Source organism: Moschus berezovskii, chromosome 9, assembly GCF_049115385.1.
Source record: "Moschus berezovskii isolate FMDL1 chromosome 9, NW_MosBer_1.0, whole genome shotgun sequence".
Lineage (NCBI taxonomy): Eukaryota > Metazoa > Chordata > Mammalia > Artiodactyla > Moschidae > Moschus > Moschus berezovskii.
This window is the reverse complement of record NC_142468.1, coordinates 45770492-45797685: the sequence shown is the minus strand read 5'-3', so window position 1 is coordinate 45797685 and position 27194 is coordinate 45770492. Positions and strand designations below refer to the sequence as shown.

At 44.9% G+C, this 27194-nt stretch overlaps 1 protein-coding gene across 3 annotated transcripts in view; it reads left to right on the top strand.

Annotated features, from left to right (window-relative positions):
• Nucleotides 1-25432, top strand: part of GNB5 (G protein subunit beta 5) — a 34372-nt gene extending 8940 nt beyond the window's left edge. Inside the window, exons 2-11 of one of the 3 annotated variants that reach the window (XM_055435514.2) lie at nucleotides 1959-2095; nucleotides 6259-6300; nucleotides 8279-8355; nucleotides 11946-12078; nucleotides 15436-15579; nucleotides 17354-17445; nucleotides 19674-19722; nucleotides 21361-21457; nucleotides 22350-22516; nucleotides 23708-25432. In XM_055435514.2, coding sequence (XP_055291489.1) covers nucleotides 1959-2095; nucleotides 6259-6300; nucleotides 8279-8355; nucleotides 11946-12078; nucleotides 15436-15579; nucleotides 17354-17445; nucleotides 19674-19722; nucleotides 21361-21457; nucleotides 22350-22516; nucleotides 23708-23719 — 950 coding nt within the window. In that variant the 3' untranslated portion in view covers nucleotides 23720-25432. Of the gene's footprint in view, nucleotides 1-1958; nucleotides 2096-6258; nucleotides 6301-8278; nucleotides 8356-11945; nucleotides 12079-15435; nucleotides 15580-17353; nucleotides 17450-19673; nucleotides 19723-21325; nucleotides 21458-22349; nucleotides 22517-23707 lie in introns of all 3 variants that reach the window. The other 2 variants (XM_088839613.1, XM_088839614.1) reach the window with 2 other exon arrangements.
• Nucleotides 25433-27194: the final 1762 nt, after the last annotated feature.

The following is a 27194-nucleotide window of genomic DNA, read 5'->3' as shown; positions in this document are numbered from 1 at the left end:
AGTGGAGAACCGTGGCAGATGCCACCTTGACCAGATGATCAGAGTAAGCACTGCTGGGGTTGGACTAGCAGACAGCAGATGCCTCCTGCTGGGACAGATGCATGGGGAGGACTCATCTCTGGTCTGCAGTGATCCTGCCAGTGTCCTTTACCCAAAGCTCATTTGGAAGAAGCATCAGACAAGCCCAGCTGGGGAACAAAATCACGGGAGACAAAAGAAAAGGACCACTGAATGCAACATGTGATCTTAGGTTTTCTTTTGCTATAGAGATGTTGTTGGGACAATGGAGAACGTCTCAGTAAGGTCTATAGATTAGACATAGGTTGTGTCTGTTCTCCGACAGATCATTATACAGTAGTTATGTAAGAAAGTTCCTTGTTTTGGGGAAATACACACAGAAGTGTTTAGAGAGAAGGAAGGGAAGGGGGAGGGAAGAAGGAAGGGTTTCCCAGGATAGGGGCACTGTTGGCACAAGGCTTACTGCAGAGTCAGCCCCTCAGTCGGGCTTCCTGCGAGAGAGGTGGGCGCTTCCCCAGTGAGGGAGGAAGGGGCCGGTGCCTTGTCTCTCTCCACCCCTGATGCTTTGTCTGTACCAAGACCCTGCATCTTCCCTGGGGCTGACCCCGGGCTTAGAATGCCCCCTTCTCTCCTCCCCACCTGCCTGAAAAAAGGCCCAACTGAGAGGTGTGGAGGAAAGAGCAACAGAGATGAGGTTAGGAACCCGGGCACAGCCTCTAACCTGAAAGGGGGAGGCACTGCATGAGGGGCATATGCCATGTGATTCCCCTACCCCACTCAATGACTGGATGGACTGGATGGTTTCTGGGGCCCTTTCTGCTCTTTCACGTGAACTTGACTCGTCAGTTGACTGCATTTCTAAAAGCCCCTCAAAAGCTCTCCCTAAGCCTCACGAAAAAGGCTGTGGTCCTAGCCCCTGAAGGATTGATTTTTGGAGCATCTTCCTGGTATACATACCTCCTGCACATCATGTGTTCAGACCTGTAGAATGTTGCCTTGATCTCTGCCGGCACTGTAAGTTTTCAGTAAATCCATGGGGTACTGTTTGCTGGGTTGGTCAATTCGTTCTTTCCAGCAGCACGTGGAAGGGACACCAGCCACGTCCCAGGCCTGAGCCAGGCATGGGGGGACCAGAGAGGACACACAGGGCCTGCTGTTGAGCAGGTGGATGCACATCCCGGCATCTGATGGGGCAGTTTCTGTAAAGTCACTTGTCCTTGTGACTGGAAAGGAATAGGTGAGAGAGCCAGAAGCCGCTCGTTCACTCCCAGTTAGTTGTATGAACTGGTATTAGCCGGATAACCTCTGTGAGCCTCAGTCTCCTCGCCCATCAGTGGGAATAGCGACCTCACTTCACTACCTCCCCCCGCATTGCAGAGCTGTGGCCTTTCAGTGGGAGAATTCTGTGTCAAGCTTTGCAGATAGAAGGCAGTCCTGTCTTCAGTCCCTCAACATGCATATATGGATGCAAGCGCTTTGAAAAACATAGGGTCGTTTTTAATGAACCATAGTTGATACATGACATTACATAAGTTATAAACATAGTCTTAAACCCACAGAAAATGACAACATGTCTCTACCTTCTGTGTTTTGTGTGTGCATAGTTGCTCAGTTGTTTCCAACTCTCTGTGACCGTTTGGACTGTAGCCTGCCAGGCTCCTCTGTCCATGGGATTCTCCAGTGAAGAATACTGGAGTGGGTTGCCGTTTCCTCCTCCAGGGGAATCTTCCCGACCCAGGGATTGAACCTGCATCTGCTATGTCTCCTGCAATGCAGGAGGATTCTTCACCCGCTGAGCTCTAGGGGCTGAGCCTGAAAGAGAGAGCATGTCGAGTCAGGAGGGTCAGGTGCAGGAGGAAGAGCCCTGACAGCCTCCCTGTCCAGCGTGTGGCTCAGACCTGGCCCTTGGTCCTGGGATTGAGTGCACCTTGTCCTTGCAGTGCACCAGGTGGCCGAGCGCGTGGAGGCCCTGGGGCAGTTTGTCATGAAGACCAGAAGGACCCTCAAAGGCCACGGGAACAAGGTTCTGTGCATGGACTGGTGCAAGGACAAGAGGAGGCTCGTGAGCTCCTCTCAGGTACGTCACACCTGTCGGGTGATGGTGGGCATGCTTCTGATTGTAAAGCTGAAGGGAAGGAGCCATCCTTTTCAGAAACCCTCTCAGGACATTATGACTCTGCCTGTTTGCCAAAGGGCGCAAGTTACCTCGTTAAGAATTCTCTGGCATGCTTGAGAACTTAACTAGTTTGGGTAGATTTGCAATTGGCAGTAACTAAAATATTATAAACTCTGTTTGACAAAACATTCAAAAGTTTTTCTTCCTGAGCATATTTCTTGGTCTTATTTGTAAGGGAAACCATTTTAAAATTAGGATTTTTTTTTCCCCCAAGTTGAGGGTATAAGTGAAGTGCCACTGTGGCTACTTTCACCTTAAGGGTTTAGCAGTTTTTACACCTTAAGGAACACATTTAAACTATGTATTTTGTGAAATATAATTTTTGTCATTCAGCTTATATAGGTCACATCATTGATTTTGCGTCCTATGTATTACTTATTAAACTGCTGCATGACAAATTTCCCCCAAGTTTAGCAACTTAATCAGTGGATATTTGGTATCTTACATGGTTTCTGAGAGGGAGGAATCAGGGGCAGCTCAGTGGGATGGTTCTGGCTCAGGGTGTCTCACAAGATTCCAGTCAATACATTGGTCGGGGATGCAGTCATTTGACAGCTTGGCTAAGGCAGAAGTTCATTTCCAAGATGGATCGCTCACTTGGCTCTTGGCTGGAGGCCTTAGCTCCTCACTGTGTGGACCTCTCCGTTGGTCTGCTCATGACGCAGTAGCTGGCCTCCCATAGCAACTGAAGGAGGCCGAAGCAGAAGCCACGCTGTGTTTGATGACCTGGCCTCAGCAGTGACATCCCCTCCCTTCTGCTGTATATCACTGGTCCCACAGACCAACTCTGATATCACGAGGGACGGGCCTGGACAAGGAGGTGCCTCTCAGGAGGCTGACTACACTGCTTAGTGGTTTTTATGTCTATGTTGTTGTTACATGCATTGAACCACACACTGAGGTCATATTTTTTTGGCTGGTTTAGCCCCTGGCTCCTGCTGCTTCCTTTAGTCCAGCTTTTTCAAAGGAAAATTTGATTTTTGTTTATAGCCCTTATAAATATTAAAACTGTGGGGAAAAAGTGAACGTGTTAGTCAGTCAGTCATGTTTGACTCTTTGCAACCCTATGGACTATAGCCCATCAGGCTTCTCTGTTCAGGCAAGAATACTGGAGTGGGTAGCCATTCCCTTCTCCAGGGGATCTTTCCAACCCAGGGATCTAATCTGGGTGTCCTGCATTGCAGGCAGGTTCTTTACCATCTGAACCACCAGGGAGGTACATACTCTAAATAATCCATGAGCTCTAATATCCATGTCGGAACAGTATAGGACAGGTGTTATTAATCTCCTGTGTTACCTACAAATCTGGATGTCACATTGCACGTGCTTTTTAATCTATTAGTTATGCATCTTACTGGAAATGAGAGCAAAGGGCAGTTTTTACTCCTACCACCCTGTCATAGTTGGTGTTATTTCAGAGCATTTCTTTCTAGGCTTATTTTTCCCAAATGTTCCATTTTACTAAGGGACTGTTCAGATGCCTGTGTTGCTGCCTAGCCTTTTAGACTTTTTTTAATCCTTAAAAGAACACCATATGTTGGGTTTCTGTCACTGTGTACCGCTCTTACTAGAGAGGGAGGGAGGGGAGGAGCGCTGCGTCAGCACCGCTGACTCACGCCATCCATCCACCTGGACTGGAGGCGGGTGGAGGTGGGAGGAAGGTGGTGAGCTGCAGAAGGGCCCTGGAACAGACTCCGAGTGACTCAGAGCAGCCTTTCTCCCCTACAAGGCAGGAGATTAATCCGCCTGACTGCGTGGGTGGGGGCTTGGGGTCAGCTCCGAAATGGCAACCCACTCCAGTGTTCTTGCCTGGAGAATCCCAGGGATGGGGGTGCCTGGTGGGCTGCCGTCTGTGGGGTCGCACAGAGTCGGACACGACTGAAGCGACTTAGCAGCAGCAGCAGCAGTCTCTCCAGGTACATTGGCCCCTAGTGTACACCTCTGTGCTCATGGAGGCACCGCGTTTAATTCTGAGACTGGCCTTAGCCTCGTGGGCGCCTCTGTCTCTAGAGCACACAGTGCGTGGGTGGTGGGGCCAGGCAGGCCACCTGTGCGCTGGAGGAAGCCTCTGAAGGGAGCGCCGACTTGGGCGATGCAGCGAGTCTCTACCCCACCCCAGCAAGCAGGAGCTCCAGACCCCACCCCACCCCCAGCTCTCTGCTCTGTTATCTAATCCAGCCAAACTTTGTGTTTGGGCCTTTAGTCGGAGAAGTTAGACTAGAAGAACCAATGTACTCAGGAGTCTTAAAAGACTCCGAGCTGCCGGCTTTGACCTTGACCATGACTCCTCAGGCCCACGCAGCATGATCTCAGCATCAGATGAAGTGAAGCAAACCGGTGTGTCACTTTAGTTCATCAGACCTTGCTGGTGTCCCTAAGTGGCATCCGCCTCACTCACCAGATTTGGCTCCAGATGGCTTGAGTGATTAATAAAAAATCCAGCCCACCATAGAGGCTTTAGATTCTCCATCCCTGAGGATTGCACATCCTCCACCAATGTGCTGGAGGAGATCTACTCGGCCATTCTCCACTGCCAGCCGGAGCCTGGGGGCCCGGACTACCCGCACACCATGTTCTGGGCAGGTGACTGGGGTGGGGGTAGAGACTACGCTGTAGGGACTGGGGCTCATGTGGGTTTATCTCTGGTGAGTTTGTATTATACAGATGAGATCATCCAGTCCCCACACCCCCAGTGAGGGCTGCAGCAGTGGCTGCAGTGAACACGGCCACATTGTCCATGGCATCGCCAGCCCAGAGCTCAAGTGGGAGTGCTCTGTGTTTCCTGAACAGCTGCCCACGGGGGTCCCCACCATCATAGGTGTGAGTCCCATGTTTGTGGCATAGGTGTGGTAGGTGTGAAATGTCAGGGTAGGGGATGTTCCTGAGCACCTGGAGAAGTCAGACTGGTCTCAAAACTGCTCCACAACTTCCACACGGGGTAGGGAGACCAAGGAGTGGGGTGAGGCTCTTATACAGTCCTACAGGGGAGGTGGACTCCGAGGTGAGTGGTAGAGAGGAGAGACTGGTGGGGAGGGTAAGGAAACAGAGACTATCAGTGGCTGTTAGGCATCAGAAGGTCATTTCAGGTTTACCTCATCTGGCTGGATGGCATCACCGACTCGATGGACATGAGTTTGAGTGAACTCCAGGAGTTGGTGATGGACAGGGAGGCCTGGCGTGCTGTGGTTCATGGGGTTGCAAAGAGTTGGACACGACTAAGCAACTGAACTGAACTGAATATTACTCACTGACATTTGGGTTATGGTGGTGATGAGAGTTTACCAGCAGTTTGTGCTTGGTTTATAAATGGTAGGAAAAAAGTGTCTGAGCATTGCTTTCTGTCATTGTATCTATGCAAGGGATGCAGGGTTTAGAACTGAGCCTTGCACCAGGCTGGGAAGTGAAGTCCCATCTATTCCTGTTTCCTCAAGGGTGCATGGTAGGGTCTTGATTGTCCAGACGCTTGCTCTGGTTTTCCAAGCGGTTCTGAGCAGTTCACCTGTTAAGTCTTGTTGACGATCCTTAAACTGTTTACTCTTTTTTGTTTTTGTTTTGTTTCTCTTGAAGTGTAGTTGATATGCACTATTATATGTTACAAGTGTACAGTATAGTGATGTACAATTTGTAAAGGTGGTATGCTCCATTTAGAGTTATTACAAATATTGGCTATATTCTGTAGGTTGCACAATATATCCTTGTAGTTTATTTTATATATAACAGTTTGTACCTCTTTTTTAAATGTTTTTTATTGTGGTAAAAGTCACATAATATAAAACATACTATTTTAACCAGATTTAGCTGTATAGTTCAGTGGCACTCAGTACACTCACACAGTTATGCAACTCTCACCCTCATCCATCTCCCAAATTTTTCACTTTCCTAAACAGAAACTTTTCCTGTTAAACACTGAACTCCCCACTCCCCATCCCAGCCCACCCGCAACCCCTGGCATCTAGCAGTGTCACAGTTTGTACCTCTTCTCCCCGCCCTTATGCTGCCCCTCTCCCCACCATCTCCCCAGGGGTGATCACTAGTGTGGTAAACTCTTTACTCTTTTCCTCCAGGATGGGAAAGTGATCGTGTGGGATTCCTTCACCACTAACAAGGTAAGGCATTGTCCTCGGCGGATCGAGGCACTTCAGAATCCCAGTCCTGTCCTCTTCCTCTCTAAGCATTGCATGAGTGGTTGCGCTGCCCCTCAGGAGCCTACTTGGGAGTGTAAACTCCATGAAAGCCCATCTGTGTTCAGATGGCTCCGCAGCCCACTGTAGCGTTCATTCCTCTCAAATCCAGCCCTTGACCCGGAGACGAGCATGCAGGGCTAACATGGAGCCTGCTGACATGGAAACAGGAAAGAGTGTGGCCCAGAAACTTGTCACATTCACACTTGCAACTGCATTGATGATTTTTCTTCTGATTGATGAGAAGAGATACCAAATCCCCAGTCTTCTCTTCCATCTCTGTCTCCCACTAGACCCCATGGTGGGTGGGGAGCTGAGACTTCAGTGGGATTAAACTGCACTTCATGGGGGTGCCATGGAGTCTGAGCCCCTTGCAAGTCTGGCATAGACATGCACTGCTCCAAATGAGACCTAAGTTTAGACTGTTAATTAAACGGAAAGGGCATAATCTATGTGTAGGTGAGCTTGTGTGCCTGCATTGTGTTGGCATTTACCATAACAAGTACTGTATATTAAATATGGACTCCAATATTTACTTAGAAAGACAGTGTCCCTTTCACTGTATGAAAAAGAAAACCCATGTCTGTCTCAACAGTATCCTTATTGTGCATTATTGAACTAAATATCCTAATAGGCAGTTGGTCTGGTCAAGAACCATCTTGTAGAGCAAAGTCCTAAATGGTCAGGCCCCTGGGGAATGACAAAAATGACAATATAGCAGTTTGCAGAGGGCTTCCCTATATGTCACTGTGCCTCTCCCAGCACTCCTTAGCATCTTCAGGAGTAGGGGAGTGGGGATCCTTCCATTTAAGCCTTAGCATGGCAGAAAGCACATGCTGCCTGGTTTCTAGGGAGCTGTGGTGTTGCCACTGGAGGCCCCTGGCAGGACACATAGTCACTGCTATCTGCAGAAGGGCTGGATGCCCTGTTGTGAGAGTGGCCACCTCACCTCCTTGGTGACACCCTGAGGCTATTCATGGTGTCCAGAGGGCTGCTAGACTGGGAGTGACAGCAGAATCTTGACAGGAGTATCAAGGCCAATGTCTCCCCACAAAAACACAGAGGATCATAACAGGAAAGAAGACCAGCCCTTGAGTGTACTTTAGAAACCATCTAGTCCCATCTTCTTCCTTGCCAGGTGGAGAGGGAAACAGGTAGGACAGATGGCCAGCCTGTATGAGTCTGCACGTATCACTGGTGTCAGGACCGGGACGAGGGCCCATGGCTCCCAGGGAAATAAGGCCACAGACTCAGAAGATTTTTAAGTGTGCCTTGGTTGCTTATCTGTGTCTGCAGGGGAATATGGGTGACTCAGACCCCAGCCAGAATCCAGGGACTTTCATGTTCTCTTACTGCTTCCATTTTACTGGTTCCCTTTTATCCCTCCACTCCCCCTCCCCACCCTCACCCACATTCCTGCCTGGAATGGTTTCGGACCCACAGGGGACAGGGGCTATCATATACTCACTCGCAAGTAAACAAACTTACACATATAAAAAGTCAAGAGTATGTTTTAAAAATAGCATCTGAGTAAATAAGATGAAGTGTGTGTGTGTATATATATACACATATATATATATACACACATATATATCTGAAATGAAATTTGGATAGTCTTTTCAAAGAAAATGAGCCCCAGTATTCATTCAGAACAACAGGGGGAGTATAGCAGTAAGAAAGAAGATGTTAAGGATATTTTTTTGTTAGGTGAGATTTTTAACTCGTAGAATATATGATATAAGGTTTGGGTGATTATTGGAGAGTTGAGTCTCCTCACCAGTCTCAACCGCTTTGAAACTGGAATATACTTTGGTAGATGCCTCAACGATTTTACTTGTTAAAAGCTGACATTTGTGTAGAAGCGCCCTCATTTATTCTAAGCACGGTGTGTGCTGTGTTTCAGGAGCATGCAGTCACAATGCCCTGCACGTGGGTGATGGCATGTGCATACGCCCCATCAGGATGTGCCATTGCATGTGGGTAAGTAGGGGAGACAGTAGCCTTTCATATGTCCTGTTAGCCATAAAACACTGTTCTATAAACAAAACATACATATGAGAACTTTTAATTTTTGTTGATTACTTAAGCATTGTGTAATCCTTCTTGAATTTTATCAAGGAAAATAAACTGCAGAATGTCTTTCATAATTTATTTTCATTACAGATTGACATTAGTATAAGTTTAAAATCTATTCTTTCCGCTCTCAGATGCTATTGGCAGGGACCACAAATTTGTGCAGATACTTTGGAAAGCATGTTGGTAATATGTATTCAAAGCCTTGAAAAATTTATGACCATTGATCTATAGATTCCACGTCTAAGAACTTGTTTGAAAGAAAGAAATATAGAAAAAAACATATGAGCAATAACATTTATTGTATTTTTATTTAAAATAAAGCAGAAAAGGGGAAACAATATGCTCACCAAAGGAAATTAAGTGAATGTTGGTACATGAATTGAATGGAATATTATGCAGCTGTTAAAAAGGAAATTCTTAATGACAGTAAGTGAAAAGAGCAAGAGTAATGGGAATATTGTGCCTTAATCTGTTTTTCTTGTGCTCAGTTTAACAGAGTTGACAGTGAAAATTGCAGCCACTATAATTCCCTGTCCTTGTGTTAATTCTGGACCATTCAAAGTATTTCTATAGTAGGAGCTCAGCCATATTTAGAGAAGAAGCATCAGCATAAAGGCTGTAATGAACTAACCAAAATGCAATTGTAGTTCTCCTGGATGGGTGTTTTTCTCTTTGTCACAATTTTGTCTATTTTCAGTTTTTTTTAAGCATATGTTATTTTTATAATCAAGAGAAAAGGGTTTTATTTCAAATATAAAAATGCTGGACCTCCAAGTGAAACTTTGGCGCCTTCTCCAGCCAGGGTCACCCCAGCCATCACTCCCCATATCTTCTCTGTCTGGACTGTTGTTTTGGGATAACTTCCCACTCTTTTCACTTGCTGAGATCCCTCTGGAGACCCTGCTTACATACATGCATTTCATATTTTCCCATTTTTTAAATAACTCAAAAGTAGATTGTATCGTTTTATAACTGGATGGTAATATTTATATAAATTGTATACCCATGTACTTCCTAAAAGAATATGAAGTGACCACAATAAAAGATATAGGTATAAATATAGATGTGAATACACATACACACATTTATATACATGTGATACAATTATAAGGTAGGTGTGAAGGAGTTCAGACAGCTCAGCAGTTACATGGTCATTACCCCCACTAGACGCCCCTCAACTTCACATAGGCACAGGGTCATGCCCCAAAATTACCATCAGACTCAGTAATTAACTAGAACTCAGAAAAGTGCTATACTTAACACTCACAGTTCCATCACAGTGAAAGGATGCAAATTAGAACCAGCCAAAGGAGAAGACACACAGGGCACAGTCCAGGAGGGGTCTAAACGTGGAGCGTCCAGGCATCCCCTCCCTGTGAAGTCACATGGCCTTCCTTCTTCTTGTGTCACACTGCAGAACTTTTCTGCTTCGCATAGCATTACAACTAATCCTAAGTGTGAGTATCCCAACAGAGCTACAGCAATGACCCTGAAGCTTCAGAATAGGAGAACATATTTCACCTTGAGGGTTAGGGAAGCCCAGTCTGGAGCAAGCTTGTCTATTGTCACAGCCAAGTGCCAATCGTTCTCACCCACATGATCTATAAACAAGCTTGCCAAGGCCAGTCACTGGTCATAAACTAGCCAGGCCTATCCCTGTACCTCCAAGCAACTAGAAAGGCACAGGGCCTCAGAAGAGAGTACCCCTCCCAAATGTCATTCCCCACTAAATAGAAGCAGGGCTTCTTGGAGTCAGTCTGGGCAGGAAGAGAATAAAGCAAGCTGAAGGTGTTTCCTTGTTACAGGAAGCAAGGGAACATTCAGTCATATCAATGGAGTCATATCAAATGGAAAATAAGACCTGCTTGAAGGGGCCCCCAGTGTCCAAATTTGGGAACATTTCAGCATTATGAAATGATGATAGTAATGGATCTTTTGACCTGCTTTCCTCACTAAGTTTCATCATTTCTGGCTTTTGATTTAGCGAGAGACTTGCAATGCTTCCTTTCACTTAAACACTTGGAGGCCATTGTAGGGTTAATAATTGCCCTAATTTCATTATTATTGTATCTCAGAAAATAGGGAGGCCTGAGGGGAGGAAGAGAGATGGAGGAACAGCTGAGCAGTGGACCAGTCAGAACACATGAGCATTTATCGATTAAGTTCACCATTGTAAATGGGCACAGTTTGTGGCATTCCTAAACCATTACAGTAGTAACATCAGAGATCACTGATCTCTGTAAAAAATGTAATAATAATGAAAAAGTTTGTAATATTGTGAGAATTACAAAAACATGACACAGAGACATGAAGTGAACAAATTGCTGTTGGAAAAATTACACTGATAGACTTGCTGGAGGCAGGGTTGCCACAAACCTTCAATTTGTAAGAAATGCAATAAAGCAAAATGCAGTAAAACAAGGTATGCTTGTAATCACCAGCAAATCACCCTTACTGTGGAAAGATCTTGCGGTCCCCACTTTGACCAAGTAATCAAAGTTGGCACCACCAATCTTGGGATGAGAGGCATGGCAAGCCTCCTAAAGTGAAGCAGTAAGAAAGAAATACACAGTATCACCTTTGTATGTCACATTTATATTATTGCTAAAAATGTTATACTTAAATGTAACTAATAAAAGTGAAAGTGTTAGTGGCTCTGTCGTGTCCAGCTCTTTGTGACTCCATGGACTGTAGCCCACCAGCTTCCTCTGTCCATGGAATTCTCCAGGCAAGAATACTGAAGTGGGTAGCCATTCCCAACACGATGAATCCAGACTGTGTGACATTCTGTAAGACAACTGACCTAATGAAGTCTCTCATTATAAACAGTCAAAAACTGTGTCTGTCCTCCATTAAAAGATCTTGTTGTTGTTTAGTCACTAAGTTGTGTCCGACTCTTTGCGACCCCATGGACTGCAGCCCCCCGGGCTTCTCTGTCCCTGGGATTCTCCAGGCAGGAATACTGGAGTGAGTTGCCATTTCCTTCTCCATTAAAAGATCTTAAAAAGATATAAAAACAGAATGTAATGTGTAGACCTATTTGGGCTCTGGATCCTTGAGACAGTTGGGAAATTGAATATGGATGGCTTACTACATAGTGTTACGGAATTTTTGTTAGTTTTCTCAGATGTGATAATGAGTTAGTGATTATAAAGGAATGGTCTTATTTTTAGGAGATGTAATTTGCAGATTGAAGTATTTAGATGTAGTATGTCATGTCTGCAACTTGCATTCAAATGGTTCAGAATTTGCTCCCACAAATGCAACAAAATGTTAAGTAAGCGAATCCATGTGAAGGGATCTGGGAGTTCGTTGTACTATTTTTCTTTCAGTTTTACTACCCATTTTAAAATATTCAAAGTAAAATTTAGGGATAGGTTACAACATATAATACTGCCAAAGGAGAACATTTTGAAAGTGTGTGTGAATGAGAAAGTATACACATGTTCTATTGCCCTGTATTAACATTTGACACTTCTGTCTTTCCCTGCTAGTGGTTTGGATAATAAATGTTCTGTGTATCCACTGACATTTGACAAAAATGAAAACATGGCTGCCAAAAAGAAGTCTGTTGCTATGCACACCAACTACCTGTCAGCCTGCAGCTTCACCAACTCTGACATGCAGGTAAATCAGGGGCCTGGGTGATGATGGGCCAGCCTGCAGGGGGAGCAAGTTCGGTTGTGGAGAACTACAGAGGGGGTGCCGATGAGGAAACTGTTCCTGTGTCCCTCTTTACAGGAGAATGTGTACTCTCCAGCAGTTGGCCCTAAGAGGAAGCTCCTGTTGCTTCTAACTGGTTTTATATGTACTATAATTTATACATATATATAATTTTATATAGACAGCTAAGTCACTTTAGTTGACTCTTTGCAACCCTGTGATCATATCCCACCAAGCTCCTCTGTCCATGGGATTCTCTAGGCAAGAATGCTAGAGTGGGTTGCCATGCCCTCCTCCAGGGGATCTTCCAAACCCAGGGATCGAACCCATGTCTCTTATGTCTACTGCATTGGTAGGCGAGTTCTTTACTACTAGTGCCACCTGGAAGCTAATATATGTATATGTATATATATTATAAATTTGGCCACACTACATGGCTTGCCGAATCTCAGTTCCCCAACCAGGGATTGAACCCAGGCCACAATGATGAAAGTGTGGAATCCAAACCACTAGCCCACCAGGGAACTCCTAGGTACATTATTATTTTTAATAAAATCAGAAATGGGTAAAGTCAGGGCTGTTGATTATTGGTTCAGTTGAAATGAATTCCCTGCCATATCAAACCTCCTCCTCTGATTGAGTTGGTGGGGATGGGAGTGGATCAGGGAACCTTCTGGGGTGGTGGAAATTCCTGTCTTGTGTCAGAGAAGTGGTCCCAAAGTCCTTCTGTGTATAGAATTTCACTGGGTGCTGACTTTCAGAGTTGTGCACTTGACACACCTCGTTGTACTTATATTAGACTTCTCTTTTAACAAATGTGAAAAAAGAAGGCTTCAGACAGAAAATCTGTATCCTACTTTGAATAAGCTTTCAGAATCCTAAACATCCTACAGTGGCTTTGTCACGTCTCTCCAGCAAACCCTCATAGATGCCACCAACTGCATGGCCAGCTACCAGCGGGGAGGCTGGGAGCCTGGAGCAGGAGTGGGGGGTCATAAACATGCCTTGAGAGACTACCTTGGAGGACAGTGTGTTGCCAGTGAGGTGTGAGGGGAGCACTGTGGAAGGCAGGCAGCCTGAGAGGTAGGAGGGCTAGGTTCCATGCCCTGCATGGTGGAGCTGACCCTACAGACGGTAGTGGGCCATTGCAGGGGCTGGGGCAGGTTGGGTTTATTTGAAGGAGGAGATTGAATCAGACTAAAGCCCATTCTGGTTTCAGCTGACTGATGTCAGGAGGCGGACCAGCAAGGGTAGTGGTAGGGAGACCTGGTGATGAGTAATTGATTGCTGTCTGGTGGCAGTGTTCTGATTGGGAGGGCGTGTTTACCCCTGTTGTTTGCCACCAAGAGTCTCGCAGGCCTGTGCAGTAGGGGGCACAGTGGCCCTGGCTGCTGCCGGGGCATTCCTCATGTCTTTGGGTGTGAGGAGTAGCCAAAGCAACAGAAGATGTTTAGTCTGATGTTCTAGCTGGTCAATTCTAAACAAGGTTTTAATATCTTCTGTGTTTCGTTTTTCTCACCTACAAGTGAGGATGGTAGTATATTCCTCCCTCGTGAGGTTTTCTGAGGATTAAATGAGATGATTCATGTAAAATACTTAGTGTTGTTGCTTAGTAGCTAAATTGTGTCAGACTCTTTTGCAACCCCATAAACTGTATCCCACCAGGCTCCTCTGTCCATAGGATTTCCCAGGTAAGAATACTGGAGTGGGTTGCCATTTTCTTCTTCAGAAGTACTTGGTATAAACCCTGGTAAATATCAATAAATGCTGCTGCTGCTGCTGCTGCTGCTAAGTCACTTCAGTCGTGTCCGACTCTGTGTGACCCCATAGACGGAAGCCCACCAGGCTCCCCCGTCCCTGGGATTCTCCAGGCAAGAACACTGGAGTGGGTTGCCATTTCCTTCTCCGATGTGTGAAAGTGAAAAGTGAAAGTGAAGTCGCTCAGTCGTGTCCGACCCTTAGCGACCCCACGGACTGCAGCCCACCAGGATTATTTTATTATTAACACGAAGCTTCACAGGTGATTCAGATGCATGGCCTTTATTGGGTACCACTGAACTCATGAACTAAGCCTCCTTCCAGCCCTGGGATCTAAGAAAAAAAATGAAAACCTCAAAAGGCTGGTATCAGACCTGCAAGTTCTCTGTATTCCAAAATAAATGAGTGACAATGGAGTTAGAGGATCTGTTTAGTGCATTTATCATAATGAATGTTTGATTTTTAAATTTTATTTTTACTTACATTATAATGAAGATCACAAATATTTAAAATATTTTAAAGATTAAGAATTTACTGTTAACTTTTAAAAACTATTTATTTATTTGATCAAAGAGTATGCCGTGAAAAATTTCCATTAAAGAGCTAGGCTGAGGACTTCCCTGGTGGCTCAGATGATAAAGAATCCTCCTGCAATGCAGGAGACCTAGGCTCAATCCCTGGGTTAGGACGATTCCCTGGAGAAGGGAATGGCAACCCACTCCAGTAGTCTTGCCTGGAGAAACCCATAGAAAGAGGAGCCTGGTGGGCCATAGTCCATGGAGTCACAAAGAATCAGACATGACTAAAGAGTCTTAGCACAGCACACTCTGTTTCATTAATTTTTTACAAAGCTATTAGTCCTGATAAGTAAGTTGTTAGTTCAGAGTCTTATCTCACAGGATCAGGTGATTTCCTGGAGCAAGCAGCTACTTTATTTTTATGTGGTCTCAGTATTGTCTAATGCAGCACCAGGAAAGTGTGGTTTGCCCTGGAATTGATTAACATGGGGACAGGGAGTTAGATGGGTTTCCTGCCAATCCTGTTAACAGAGCTCCAGGAGAGCAGCGACCAAGGCACAGTCTTTCTGCAACCCTGCCACCTAGTAGAGGGTCTGGACGTGGTCAGCCCACAGCAAAGGCCTTGGCCCTGCATGTATGTGTCCGCACCACTCAGTGGCCCAGGGAGCCTCTGGGTGTGGGGTGTGTGTTAGTGTCTGGGAAGCTCAGTGGTAGGCTTGGCTGCCTGTGGGACCCGCTGGGGGTTCTGTTCACCAGGTGTTCACAGAGCGCTTTCTACATGTCAGGCAGGCAGGTATTGCAGGAAGGCCTCCAGATTTCATCCTCTGCAAGAGGACAGGCGTGTAAACAGCTCACGACAGCAAGGGTGTCAAAAATGGACTGTCTTTCTCAGTACTGGAGAAAGAGTTCTGTGCTAGAGTCCACATTCAGCAGGGGTGTGTGTGTGTGTGTGCGTGAGGAGCCTTCTCTTCCCTGTGGAACTGCAAGCATCTATTTGACTTCCCCAGAGCCCTAATGACACCCTTCCTGTCCTTTCCGGTGGCAGATCCTGACAGCGAGCGGCGATGGCACATGTGCCCTGTGGGATGTGGAGAGTGGGCAGTTGCTGCAGAGCTTCCATGGGCATGGGGCTGACGTGCTCTGCCTGGACCTGGCCCCATCAGAAACCGGGAACACCTTCGTGTCTGGGGTAAAGATCCAAGGAAGATCTCTAGGAGCCCTCTGTCCACCAGGGAGCCTCAGAGTGGCACTTCCTGTCAATTTGTGGGTCTAGATGGGACACCCCTGGAGTGGGGCTGAGATTCCTTGGCTGAGTAGCAGTGAGTTGGCATCCGAGAGCAGTAGAGACAGCAGCCAGGGCACCAGGCAGCTCAGGTAGAAACAGCAGTGAGGCATAGCCGAGGTGTGATCAGGGCTTTGGCACCAGTGGGACACTCTCTCACCCCACCCCTGCCAGCCTCCAGCCCCTCCAGCTTGCAGGCACAGGGAACAGTGTGTCTGAAAGCTCAGAGTTGGGCAGGCAGGCCACCATGGCGAAGGAGCACCAGACTAGGAGTTAGGACACCTGGGACCCACCTTTGCTGCCTGACTCCACATTTCATCCTTCGTAAACTGTGCAGAAAGCACAAAAGCATTTGCCCCCCACCTCCCCATGTATTCTACTGTATTATGAATAGTAGAGGGAAGAGTTTCCAGTGTGTTATGCAAGTAGGAGAGGCAAGCATTTCTAGGACATCTGGGAATAAGTGTGGAGAAATGAGCTGGCTGACCTGACCCTGGTCCTGTCTCATCTCTGTCAAGAGACAGTGGTGGGAGGGGACAGGGATGCAGACACCATCTAATGATGTTTGCAACTAGAAGACATAAAGGCCCTTTGTTCCAAGCTGCCAACCTCTTAGTTCTGGACCTCAGGTGAGGGTTGTGAAACCTCTAATTGGCAGGGACCCTGATTTTCTTCTTGGATATTTGGCCCCATCTGTGTAAGTTTAATTCCCATGTCTTTGTATAACTGTATTTATTGCCAATCAGCTACACTGTTTTTTCAGATTGTTGATATCATTATAGATCACATTGTCTCTTTCAGAGTATTAAACTTCATGGTTTAGGGCCCTCCAAAGATTTGAAGACACTCTTGATTCCTTTGTCCAGTCTCAGTAAAGACGTTGGCGAGTTGAATCCTCATTGCAGGTCTTTCTGAAACATCAGTATGGTACCTCACCCACCCCTTCCTCTGAGTTGAAACCAACAATCTAATTTTAACCCATTTTTCCTTCTGTTTGTCCTTTGAGAGTCTAATTATACTGCTCATGCTTGATCACAGACTGCTCTGCAGAAATTTATCAAAATGCTCCTAGAAGCAGGATAGTATGCATAAACTTGGTGTTTTTGATTCTCTGGGTCATGTTAGCTACCCAGAGAGGGTTCACTTTATAGGTGTTGAGGCAGAAACCCAGGGAGGTGACTTGCCTGAGCCACCCAGCTGACTACGGGCAGCCCCCTGACTAGAATGCTGGGCTGCAGCTGGGCCAGGAGCACCTGGCTGTCCACCTGTGTTCAGGCTGCCCCACACACCTGAGGCAAGCCTGGGAGGTCCCACCATACCCACTGTCCGCTTGCCCTCCCCTCTGGCCTTATAGAAGCAGAGATAAAGAGGAGGGGGAAACATGAAGAGAAATGCCTAGGAGGAAGGGGAGAAGGGGGCCCCGGAGAACTTGCAGCCATTTAGAAAGATGGCAGAGAAGAAAACATGCTAAAAAGGGTGTCTTTTGCTCCCCCTACCCCAGGACCTAGCTCTGACCTCCTGAAGTCAGAGGGAAGTGGCCTTAAATAAAGCTAATCTCAGAAAAAAAAGCACGTTGTCAGTCATTTACCAATGGGAACTGAACGATCTCTGTGACATAACCAGAACTCATACCTGTCTATGGGCAGTCCTTGCATAACTCTGGATACCTTTGTGTTTGCAGGGATGTGACAAGAAAGCCATGGTGTGGGACATGCGCTCTGGACAGTGCGTGCAGGCCTTTGAAACACATGAATCTGACATCAATAGTGTCCGGTCCGTGAGTAGAATGTTCACATTGCTTCTCTGCTTTCTGCTGTCTCCCGGCCTGGGCTAATGCTTAGCCTCCAGCCTCAATTTACTTTGCTGAGAAAGGCGGAATTTTCCAGCAATAACAGCTGATATGTGGTGAGACCGAACAGTACTCCAGATTTCTTGGAGAATTTCAATGTAATTGCACCAGGGACAATGGCTATTTCCTGTCTAAACAAAGTCAGTGTTTTTTGTTCATTCATTCAACCAATATTTATTAAGTACTTATCTGCTGAACATTATTCCAGGAACTGGGAATACTGTTTTAAACAAGATAAAAATTTCTACTTTCCTATAGGAGACAAACAAGGCAAAGCACAGATAAATGTACAGTGTACAAAGATACTGATAAGTTCCATTGAAAAGTAAAACAGGGAACTGTGATGGAGACAGGTTATTTCTTTGACTGGTCAGGCATCTCTGAGAACTTAATGTTTAAACTGAGACCAGGATAGTGAAGGAGCCAGGCTTTCAAAGAGCTGGGAGGAGGATCAGGGAGATGGACCTAACAAAAGGCCAGGTGACCACTTGAGGTAGCTGACATGATGCATGTTTTGTCTTTAAAAGATCACTCTGGCTGCTGTATGGAGAATGCATTGTAGGCGAATGAGAATGGAAGTATAATGGCCAGTTAGAAGGCTGTTGTGTGAGTTCCAGATAGAAATGATGGTGACTGAAATTAAAGAAGACACAGTGAGGATAGAAATACCTAGGATTGGGAAGGATTTGAGATTTTACCCTAATTGCAGGCTATCAAGTAAGGCTGCCGGAGTTTCGTGGATGCTGGTAAAAGGCATAAGATTCCTGGGTTAGAGATGAAGGATAGTTGGTTACTAATAGTGATGGTAATAGCTGTGCTAGTTATCCAAGCTCCAGTATCACAGGGTGACATGAAAAGGACTAAATGACACCTGCACGTGCAAGGAGTTGCATTTCAGGAGGAGAACCCTGAGCTCAGGGAACCTGAATCTTTTATAAGGAACATAAACACTGATCCATTTGCTAAAACCAGGAGGGTTGGAAGCAGTGCAGGGAGAAGGCAATGGTTGCACATGGATGCTATTGTATGACCAAATGGAGATGTCAAGTAGTTAGCCAGATCTATGAACTGGATTCCAAGAGAGAGGTCAGGACTGAACATATACATTTGGAAGATGGCACCATCAGGACAGCATTTAAAGTATAACCACTGAAGAATCCTCATTATACTTAGAGGAAAGCACTAGACTTATTCCCCTTAAAAGCTAGAACACGGTAAGAATAATTACTTTATTAGTAGAAATGTTAATAAGAATTTTCTAGCTCACTGACCTTAAAGGTAGGAAGGGAAAAAACTATTACTTTTTGCAGATGTGTAGAGATTACCTAGAAAATCCAAGGAAATAATTTGAGAAATTACTACAGTAGATGAAGTTATTAAGATACAGGATAGACTATAAAGCCACAAAAATAAATTCCTATATATTCATTAAATAACAGCTTAAAATTGCATATTCTCTCACCCATGCTATTCCCTCAACCCAGAACTCTCTTCTAATGTTCATCAGGTCTCAACTTACAGTACCCTCTCTCCAGAAGGCCTGATTATTGAGGAGAGGATGACTGTAACAGTAATAATGTCATTCGTTGCATGCATTTTATCTGGCCCCATGCCATGTTTTTTGTGTATACTGTCTTATTCAGTCTCTACAATAGGAAATGTTCATTATCGTCCTCACTCTTCAGATGAAGAAACTGAGGCTGGGCCAGGCGAAGTCATTTGCCAAAAGTATCCCCTGTAGTGAGTGGTCAGTGTAGTCCCCTTTCATCCAATTGCAGTGTCTGTGTTTATAAGCACTGTCTTATCTCTGAGCTCTGGCCAAGCCTTTGGAATGGGGTGTGTGATCAAGGGAAAATGAGGATATAGGCATCTGCCTGTGTTCAGTGTCAGATACAAATAGACATATTGTCTCATTTATCCTCACCAACACTCTGCAAGGCCAGTGTCACTGTCCCCTGTTTACAGAGAAGAAACTAAGGTAGGCCAGTGGGGCCTTCCGGCTGAGCCTCCGTTTCTGGTCTCTGTAATGAGGAGTCCTTGTGTCCCTAGAGTCCGAGGGCCCAGCCTGGGACGGCCTTCCCAGAGGCTTCTGACGGTCAGCCAGGATTGGGAATCACTGCTCTAAGTGCCTTCTCCCCGTACTCCTCTGCAGGTACTACCCAAGTGGAGACGCCTTTGCTTCGGGATCAGATGATGCCACGGTATGTTTAAGTCCTCAAGAGCTGTTCCTATTTGAAGGAGAGATATGCTGACTTAATTTTATTTTTCAAAAATAATTGTTTTCCTGATTACAAAACTGATATGACTTCTATAAAGAAAACTTAGGGGGAAAAATTAAATTTTGTTAATCATTCTACACAAGGAAAATCACAGTTGAGTAAATTCCTTTCTGTCTTTTCAGTTTTTAAACAAATGCTGTTTTATAATTTGCTTTTTGCACTTAGCAATAGATTATGAACATTTTTCTCATGCCAATAAATACTTTCCAACATTATATTTTCTTAATGATTGAATAGTTTTCCATATTATGGATATGTCATCATTTACTAACCAATCTTCAATCTGGGGACATTTGGGTTTTTTTTAAGGGTTTTTTACCCTGTTAAAAACTCTGCTATAAGCAAGTATTTTTGATACCTCTCTTATTGTTTCCTTAGGATGAATTCTCATATGTAAACGTGATGAGTCAAAAACTGGCCTAATTTTAAGGCTTTTGATACTAGTTGCAAAATAATGTTGACCTGTTTTTCAGTAGGCACAACCTTATTGTTCTCTCAGAATAGCAAATATCTTATTAAATAATGAATTTTACCTTAGTTTGCTATTGTGAAAGAAATTACAAGGAATAGATTGAGAGTTTGATAATAATGAAAATTTAAAACTTCTGTATCCCAAAGAATATTTAACAAAATATAAGGGCATACATTCGGGGGATTTTAAAAGCTTTCCTTACCCTTTGTAATTTCTTGGAAACAATTCTAAGGATTCCATTCCTTAGCTATTCTGAGAAAATATTAAAGATGCATATAAAGATTTTGATAGCAGAATGATCATGGCTGCCTCACAATTTTATTTATAAAAGAGAAAAATTAGACATAATCAAGACACTTAGCAGAGTATGGCTAAGTAGATTCTGATATATCCACATGAGGAATATAACAACCACGTTAATCCTATTTTTTGACGATTATTAATGATATTATAAAATGTTGTTAACATCATGCTAACTGAAGCAATAATGAAACATCCAACTCATTTAAATCCACACATAAAATAGGTTAAGACTGGGACTTCCCTGATGGTCCAGTAGCTAAGACTCTGAGCTCCCAGTGCAGGGGTCGTGGGTTTGATCCCTGATAAGGGAACTAGATCTCACATGTTGCAATTAAAGATGCTGCATGCCACAATAAAGACTGAAGACCCTGTGCATGCCACAGCTAAGACCTGTTGCAGCCAAATAAGTAATTTTTTAAGTATATTAAGACTGAAGGAAATAGCAGGTGTTAGTAAATATGTCTAGGATTTCCTTCTTTATGCATTTCTGAGATTTTCTGAATTTTCTACAGTGAACACATATTCCTTATCAGAAAAAAAGAAGGCTTACATTTTGTTTTTTGTACTGAAGAAATCTGCATTTGCTGTTTCTTCGAATCTCCAGTGCTTCATGGGGATATAATAAGAAATGGGATTGAGGAAGAAAATACTGAGAGACAACGAAGGGTTTTCCCCTTGACCCTCAAACCACACCAGCTACTGGCACCTGCCCGTAGCTCTGTGATCACTGATGCACCAAACGGGACCCAGAAACAAGTGCCCCTTTGTCTTCTTTGTCACCCCAGTGTCGCCTCTATGACCTCCGGGCAGACAGGGAGGTCGCCATCTATTCCAAAGAGAGTATCATCTTTGGAGCTTCCAGCGTGGACTTCTCCCTCAGTGGTAAGATTTTCCTGGGACTGTGAAACAGGACCTCAGAGAATCTGTCAAGCTTCCCCTCAGCTGAACTTCCTATGGCTCCATGTGCTAAAAGAGTCTACGCCTGCACGGGTTTTCCTCTGATGCATTTTTGACACCACATTTTGCCCAGCCTGAAGCAGCTTCCCCAGCCCATAAATGAAGGCTGTGCCCATCTAACACTCTTCTTCAGAACAGTGATATATCAGAGCTCCATCTGCTGTGCCTTTAGGCCTTTCCTCTCCAGCCTTCCATTTTCCCCTTCACACTTGAAAAGGGACTTTTTTCAGAGGTGGAGGGAGCGAAGCGAGAGTCCCCTTCTTAATGCCCCGAAGCTCATGTCGCCTCTGCCTTCACAGCTGGAGAGGCTACCAGGGAAAGTCAGGGCAGCACTGGTATATTGTGCCAGTCGGCCATTCAGTTCTCCCAGACACCTTCCAGTCTTGCAGCTGAGCCTTTGTGCTGCTGCTGCTGCTGCCTGGAACATCATTTTCCCTCCCTTCTCTGCATGGCAAACTCCTATTCAACCCTCAAAGGCCAGCTCAAATAGTGCTTCTCCCATAGTATCCTCTTTGATCCCCTTTCCTCTGTGATCACATAGCACTTTACACATAGCTGAGCACTTCCATTACAGCCCCTTCCACACAGCGCTGCAATGATACATGAGTCAGCCTGCCCACCATCACCCTCCACAGGGGCCAGCAACTGTGCTTTCTCCTCTTTGAATCCCCAGGGCAAACCACAATGCCTGACACATAGTGGGCACTAAAGCACTGTCTATTGAGTGAATGAATGAGCACATGCATGAATGAGAGTCGTGAAAAGAAAAACACAAGGAAGGAACTGTTTGAGTAACCATCTTACCTCTTGCTTTAAGGTCGCCTGCTGTTTGCTGGATACAACGATTATACCATCAATGTCTGGGATGTCCTCAAGGGGTCTCGAGTCTCCATCTTGTTTGGACATGAAAACCGTGTTAGTACTCTACGAGTTTCCCCTGATGGGACTGCCTTTTGCTCAGGATCATGGGATCATACCCTCAGAGTAAGAGAGAAGCTTTTCTACTTTACTGTGTGTGTGAGAGCAAGAGTGATTGGTCTTCTTGAAAGCAGAGAGGTCAGAGTAAGCGAGGATAGGCCTGGACAGCGAAAAGAGAGCTCTAATTTCAAGTCTGTAGCCACAGAGGAATGATTTGCCTTGGGAGGTAGTGAGTTTCCCATCAATGTAGGTATTCCAGCACAGATACCCTAAAAGTCTGATTCCAGCCTGTGACAAATCCAATTGCCAATCTCACCTCCCAGGAGCACCAGGGTCCTTATCCCAGTCACAGACCCCTGTGAAGTCCACACAGAGGCTTCAGAAGACCTATGAAGTCCGTGCAGTTATATGCTAAATTGTGTATATGTGTGCATTTTTCCAGGAATAGCGTCCTTATGGCTTTATTAGATTCTCAAAGAGCTCCATGACTGTGTCAGGTGTTGGCTCCCTAGAAATGCCACCAAATAACTGTTCAGCAAGTAAAACTTACTTCACTGTGGAAGATCACAAACTTGACAGTCTTATTAGCATTTCAGAAGGAGAGAACAAAGGCAGATATTTATCTGCCAAAGGTTTTAGGGGTCTAATTGAATGTAAATCTTTTGATGGAAGGACTTAAGTAGGATTGAACAAATTTGGGGCATAGCTTAAGATTGTTTGCTGGACACAGGATCAGGGGAGGGAGAGAATTTCAAAGATTGTCTAGAAAAGTAGCTGGTCATTTGATGCTGCATATTATCCTAAGAAGTGTGTGTCATTTCTAAAATGAGTAATTGAATAGTCCAGTCTTAGGATAAATGGATTTTTTTCAAAATTTGTGAAATAAACAGTGAAGTTATTTGTGATTCCATCATCCTGGGCAAGAGTTTGCTAAATTAATAAAGCCATGTCAGTATACCCAGAGAGCTGGATGCGTCAGAGGATTCCGGTTGTCAGTCTAAGAATCACCATTGTTTAGCAAGGGGGCCATAGATGCCCTTCAGACAGTTAACTAAGGGAGAGGGAAAGCGGGGGTCAAAGAAGTATCTTTGAATTGCTAGGAATGAAGTATTATCCTTCTAATACATGTGAGTGCTCTATTTTGGATGCAGTGTGTCTGTTTGTGTATTATAGACTTTGATTTTCTCTCTTTAAACTCAGGTTTTACAGATGTCAACTGAAAAACAGACTGAAGATTATCTGTTTGTGTCTTTGCAGGTCTGGGCTTAATCACAGTGCACATAGTCACCTGAGAATAGAATCTGAAATCATCACATGTAAATAGATCTTACTTCTAGAGGGTCTGAGAGTTTCCTGCAACTTAGCTTCAAGTGAGCAGCTCCGTGACTGAAAGTTCACCAAACGTCTCCAACATTACTATTAAAACCATCACCCTGGAAAGATCCCAGTGTGAACCTCCAACACTATGAGAACACATTCTAATATCGTGTTTTTCATTTTGAACATTTTTGAAAACATATCTGTTTTTAAAATTATTATAAATTATACTAGTCTCAACTCATTCTCTATTCCTGGTAGAATTCTACTCTTCCCAGTAGAATTGACCATTTACTATATTCCGTTTTGTTTCCTGGAATCAAGTTTATTTTTCGGAGCACTTTAAGCTGGTTTTTCTCAGTGTGCATTCTGACATTTGAAACCTTCCCCAGGAACTGCTGATTTTAATGGACTATGTGAGGACCACGTTACTTGGTCTTAGAAGAAAATTCCAATTCCAAATGTAATGAGACAAAATCAATTCTTTTACATGTGTTTTTATTGTGAAAGTATCCTTTTCAGCTTTGCCTCCTCTTGTCTTTTTTTTTCAGGTAAAACAGTTCTGTGTTACAAATGAAGCAGAGATATGGGTGAAATAGACAGGTTTGATCTGTGCATCTTGTGATGGTGGCTTGTATCGGGAGGACGGGACATTTTCTATCATTAGAGGGAAAAGCTGAGTGCTGTTTGGGACACAAACACTTCTCAGAAGAACCAAAACCTTTCTGTGCGGGAACCGAGGACAGTAAACTTATTTAAAAACCTGTTTGTGGTATTAGATGTATTAGGATTAGTAGCATCTACTCGCTAAAGTGAATCTTGTCCATATCAATTATAGTCGTATTTATTGCATTGCAAGTATAATTACATACACAGATTGATAGCTTTTGAATGATGATGTCTTTGCTTCACTTACACGGAGAAAAAAAACATAATATCCTGCCTTTATTTAAAATTCAGCAGATCCTTCTGGACGATACCAAGTGCTTTAGTACCAGGGCCTAGTGCCCCTGTAAACCTCAGGGGGTGCACCAGGCCCACCCGCAAAACTACTCATTCAGATAGCAAAATGAGTCAGAAATTCCCCAGGCCAGCTTTTCCATAAACTCTCCAAAATAAACATAATGGTTATATTCAATCATTAGCCAAAAAAACATTTACTAAGGGTTTTACTATACAGTCGGTCCTGGAGTAGAGACCATGTGAAAGGCTCCTACTCACCTCCCCCAATCTGCACCCCCCTCCATCTCTGCTGCTCTACCCACCTTGAGAAGACAGAAGACGGGCCGGAGCATAGCCCAGAGGGACAGCTTTCAGCACCTCCATTTAGCGGACTCCATTCTGAGCAGGGGCTCAGGGAAATGGGCAGCAGGTCCACCTGGTTCCTGCCAACTGCTGAAGTGCTGGCCCCACAACGTGTCCTGTGAAATCCCTAAGCTCCGCTCCCAGAAGGTTCTCCCAAGCTTGTTCCTGGGCTCCTAGTTATGGTACTTCCTTCCCTGTCTCCCATAGACCCTTCCATGTGTCTGCACTCTGACCTGGGCCTCCCAGAAGTGAAGGAAGACAGGGCAAAGGAAAAGTCACTCAGACTCAAGCAAATTCAAGGTTATATATTTGGAGAGGTGGGAGGTATCGTCAGTATATGTGCAAAGTAGTCCCTAACTTTACAATCAGAAAAGTGACTTTCAGGGCCCTAAGAAAGTATTCCCTCCAACACTCACCCCCATGGGCAGTCAGCCACCTCCCCTATAAGTATTTAATCTCACGTGGGTGTTGTTTAGTATTATTACTGATGAAATACTTGGTTGGGAATATACCAGACTACATGGAGATTCAGGGATTAAACTTTAGGTAATAAATCGTATTTTACATATTGAAAATAATACTGAGCGGAGTTTGTTAATCAAGCTTTCTTTTTTTTAGAGGACTAGGAGGCAAAGGTACTAAACCATTGTGGTGAAGTGGCTAAACAGATGTGCCCACAGGTGTGCACAGCCTTGGACACCCCCTTTCCAGCCAGAGAAGAGAAAGGTTAGGCAGAGAAGGGGTTTAACAAGGAGGTGGGTGATCACAGGTGGTGTGGGAAATACCTGTGAACTAAAACCAAGGCAGCTGCTTTGAGGGAGTGGGCGGCTGGCCTCCCAGAAGTGGGTCTGGGTTCGGGGTTCTGGAGTTAGCCCAGGGTCAGAGCTGCTAAGTCGCTTCAGTCGACTGTGTGTGATCCATAGACGGCAGCCCACCAGGCTCCCCCGTCCCTGGGATTCTCCAGGCAAGAACACTGGAGTGGGTGGCCATTTCCTTCTCCAATGCGTGAAAGTGAAAAGTGAAAGTGAAGTCGCTCAGTCGTGTCCCACTCTTAGCGACCCCATGGACTGCAGCCCACCAGGCTCCTCCATCCATGGGATTCTCCAGGCAAGAGTACTGGAGTGGGTTGCCATTTCCTTCTCCAAAGTCACCCATTATCCACTTCCCTCTTCTCATCCTGGGCCTCCTCCACACCCTTCCCTGGATTGTAAGTGACTTTAAAATAGCACAAGTTGTAAGGGCCCTTGCAACCTGGCCTCTCCTAGTTGCTTGGCCATCTGGCTAGAAGGTGATCCTGCAAACACTTGATTGATCTTAAGAGGGGGACAGCATGGGGACAAAGGTTTAGACCGAGCATTTCCACTTTTACAGGATATATAATATCTAAATGCCTCTCAGCCTCAGTTTTCTCATCTCAGAAATGGGAGAGCTCTAAAGTTCCTTCCCCTCTTCCCTTTCCTGTTCTCATCCTCTCCCTTCCAACTCCTCCTGTCCCTTCTCCCTCATTCTTCCCCTTGTCCCCCCATCTCCTCCCGCCTCCTTATTTCACCTCTTTCCTTGTCTCTCTCCTCCTCCTCCCTCTCCCCTTCCACCCTACTCTCCTCCTTTTTCATTCTTTCCTCTCCTCTCACCCCTACAGTCCCTACTCATGTATCAAAATAGTAATTATTAAAGATTCATCTAGGCTAGTGGTTCTTAATGTTTTCATCTAAAGATCCCTCTACACTCTTAAAAATTATTGAGGACCCCAAAGAGCTTTTTGTTTATGTGGCTTATATCTATTAATATGTATCATATTAGAAATGAAAACTGAGAAAAATGATAAAACATAGGATTCCAGAAGCACATATTCTACCACCCATCAGTAGCCTCTTGAAAACTCCCGAGAAAATTAGAGTTTTAAAAGCCACACATACAAAAATGGAGTCAGTATTATTGTGAAAATAGTTTTGACTTTGGAGGGTCCCCCGGAAGGACTCCCAGGGTCATACTGATTTTGAAAGCAGCGTATCTGGGCACAGAGAGGCAGTGGGGAAGGCAAGAGACCAGGGCGGGCTGTGAATCCCTGACAGTCTCTTCAAAGGAAGACCCTTGGGATTCTGGGGTAAGCCCAACTGCTGAT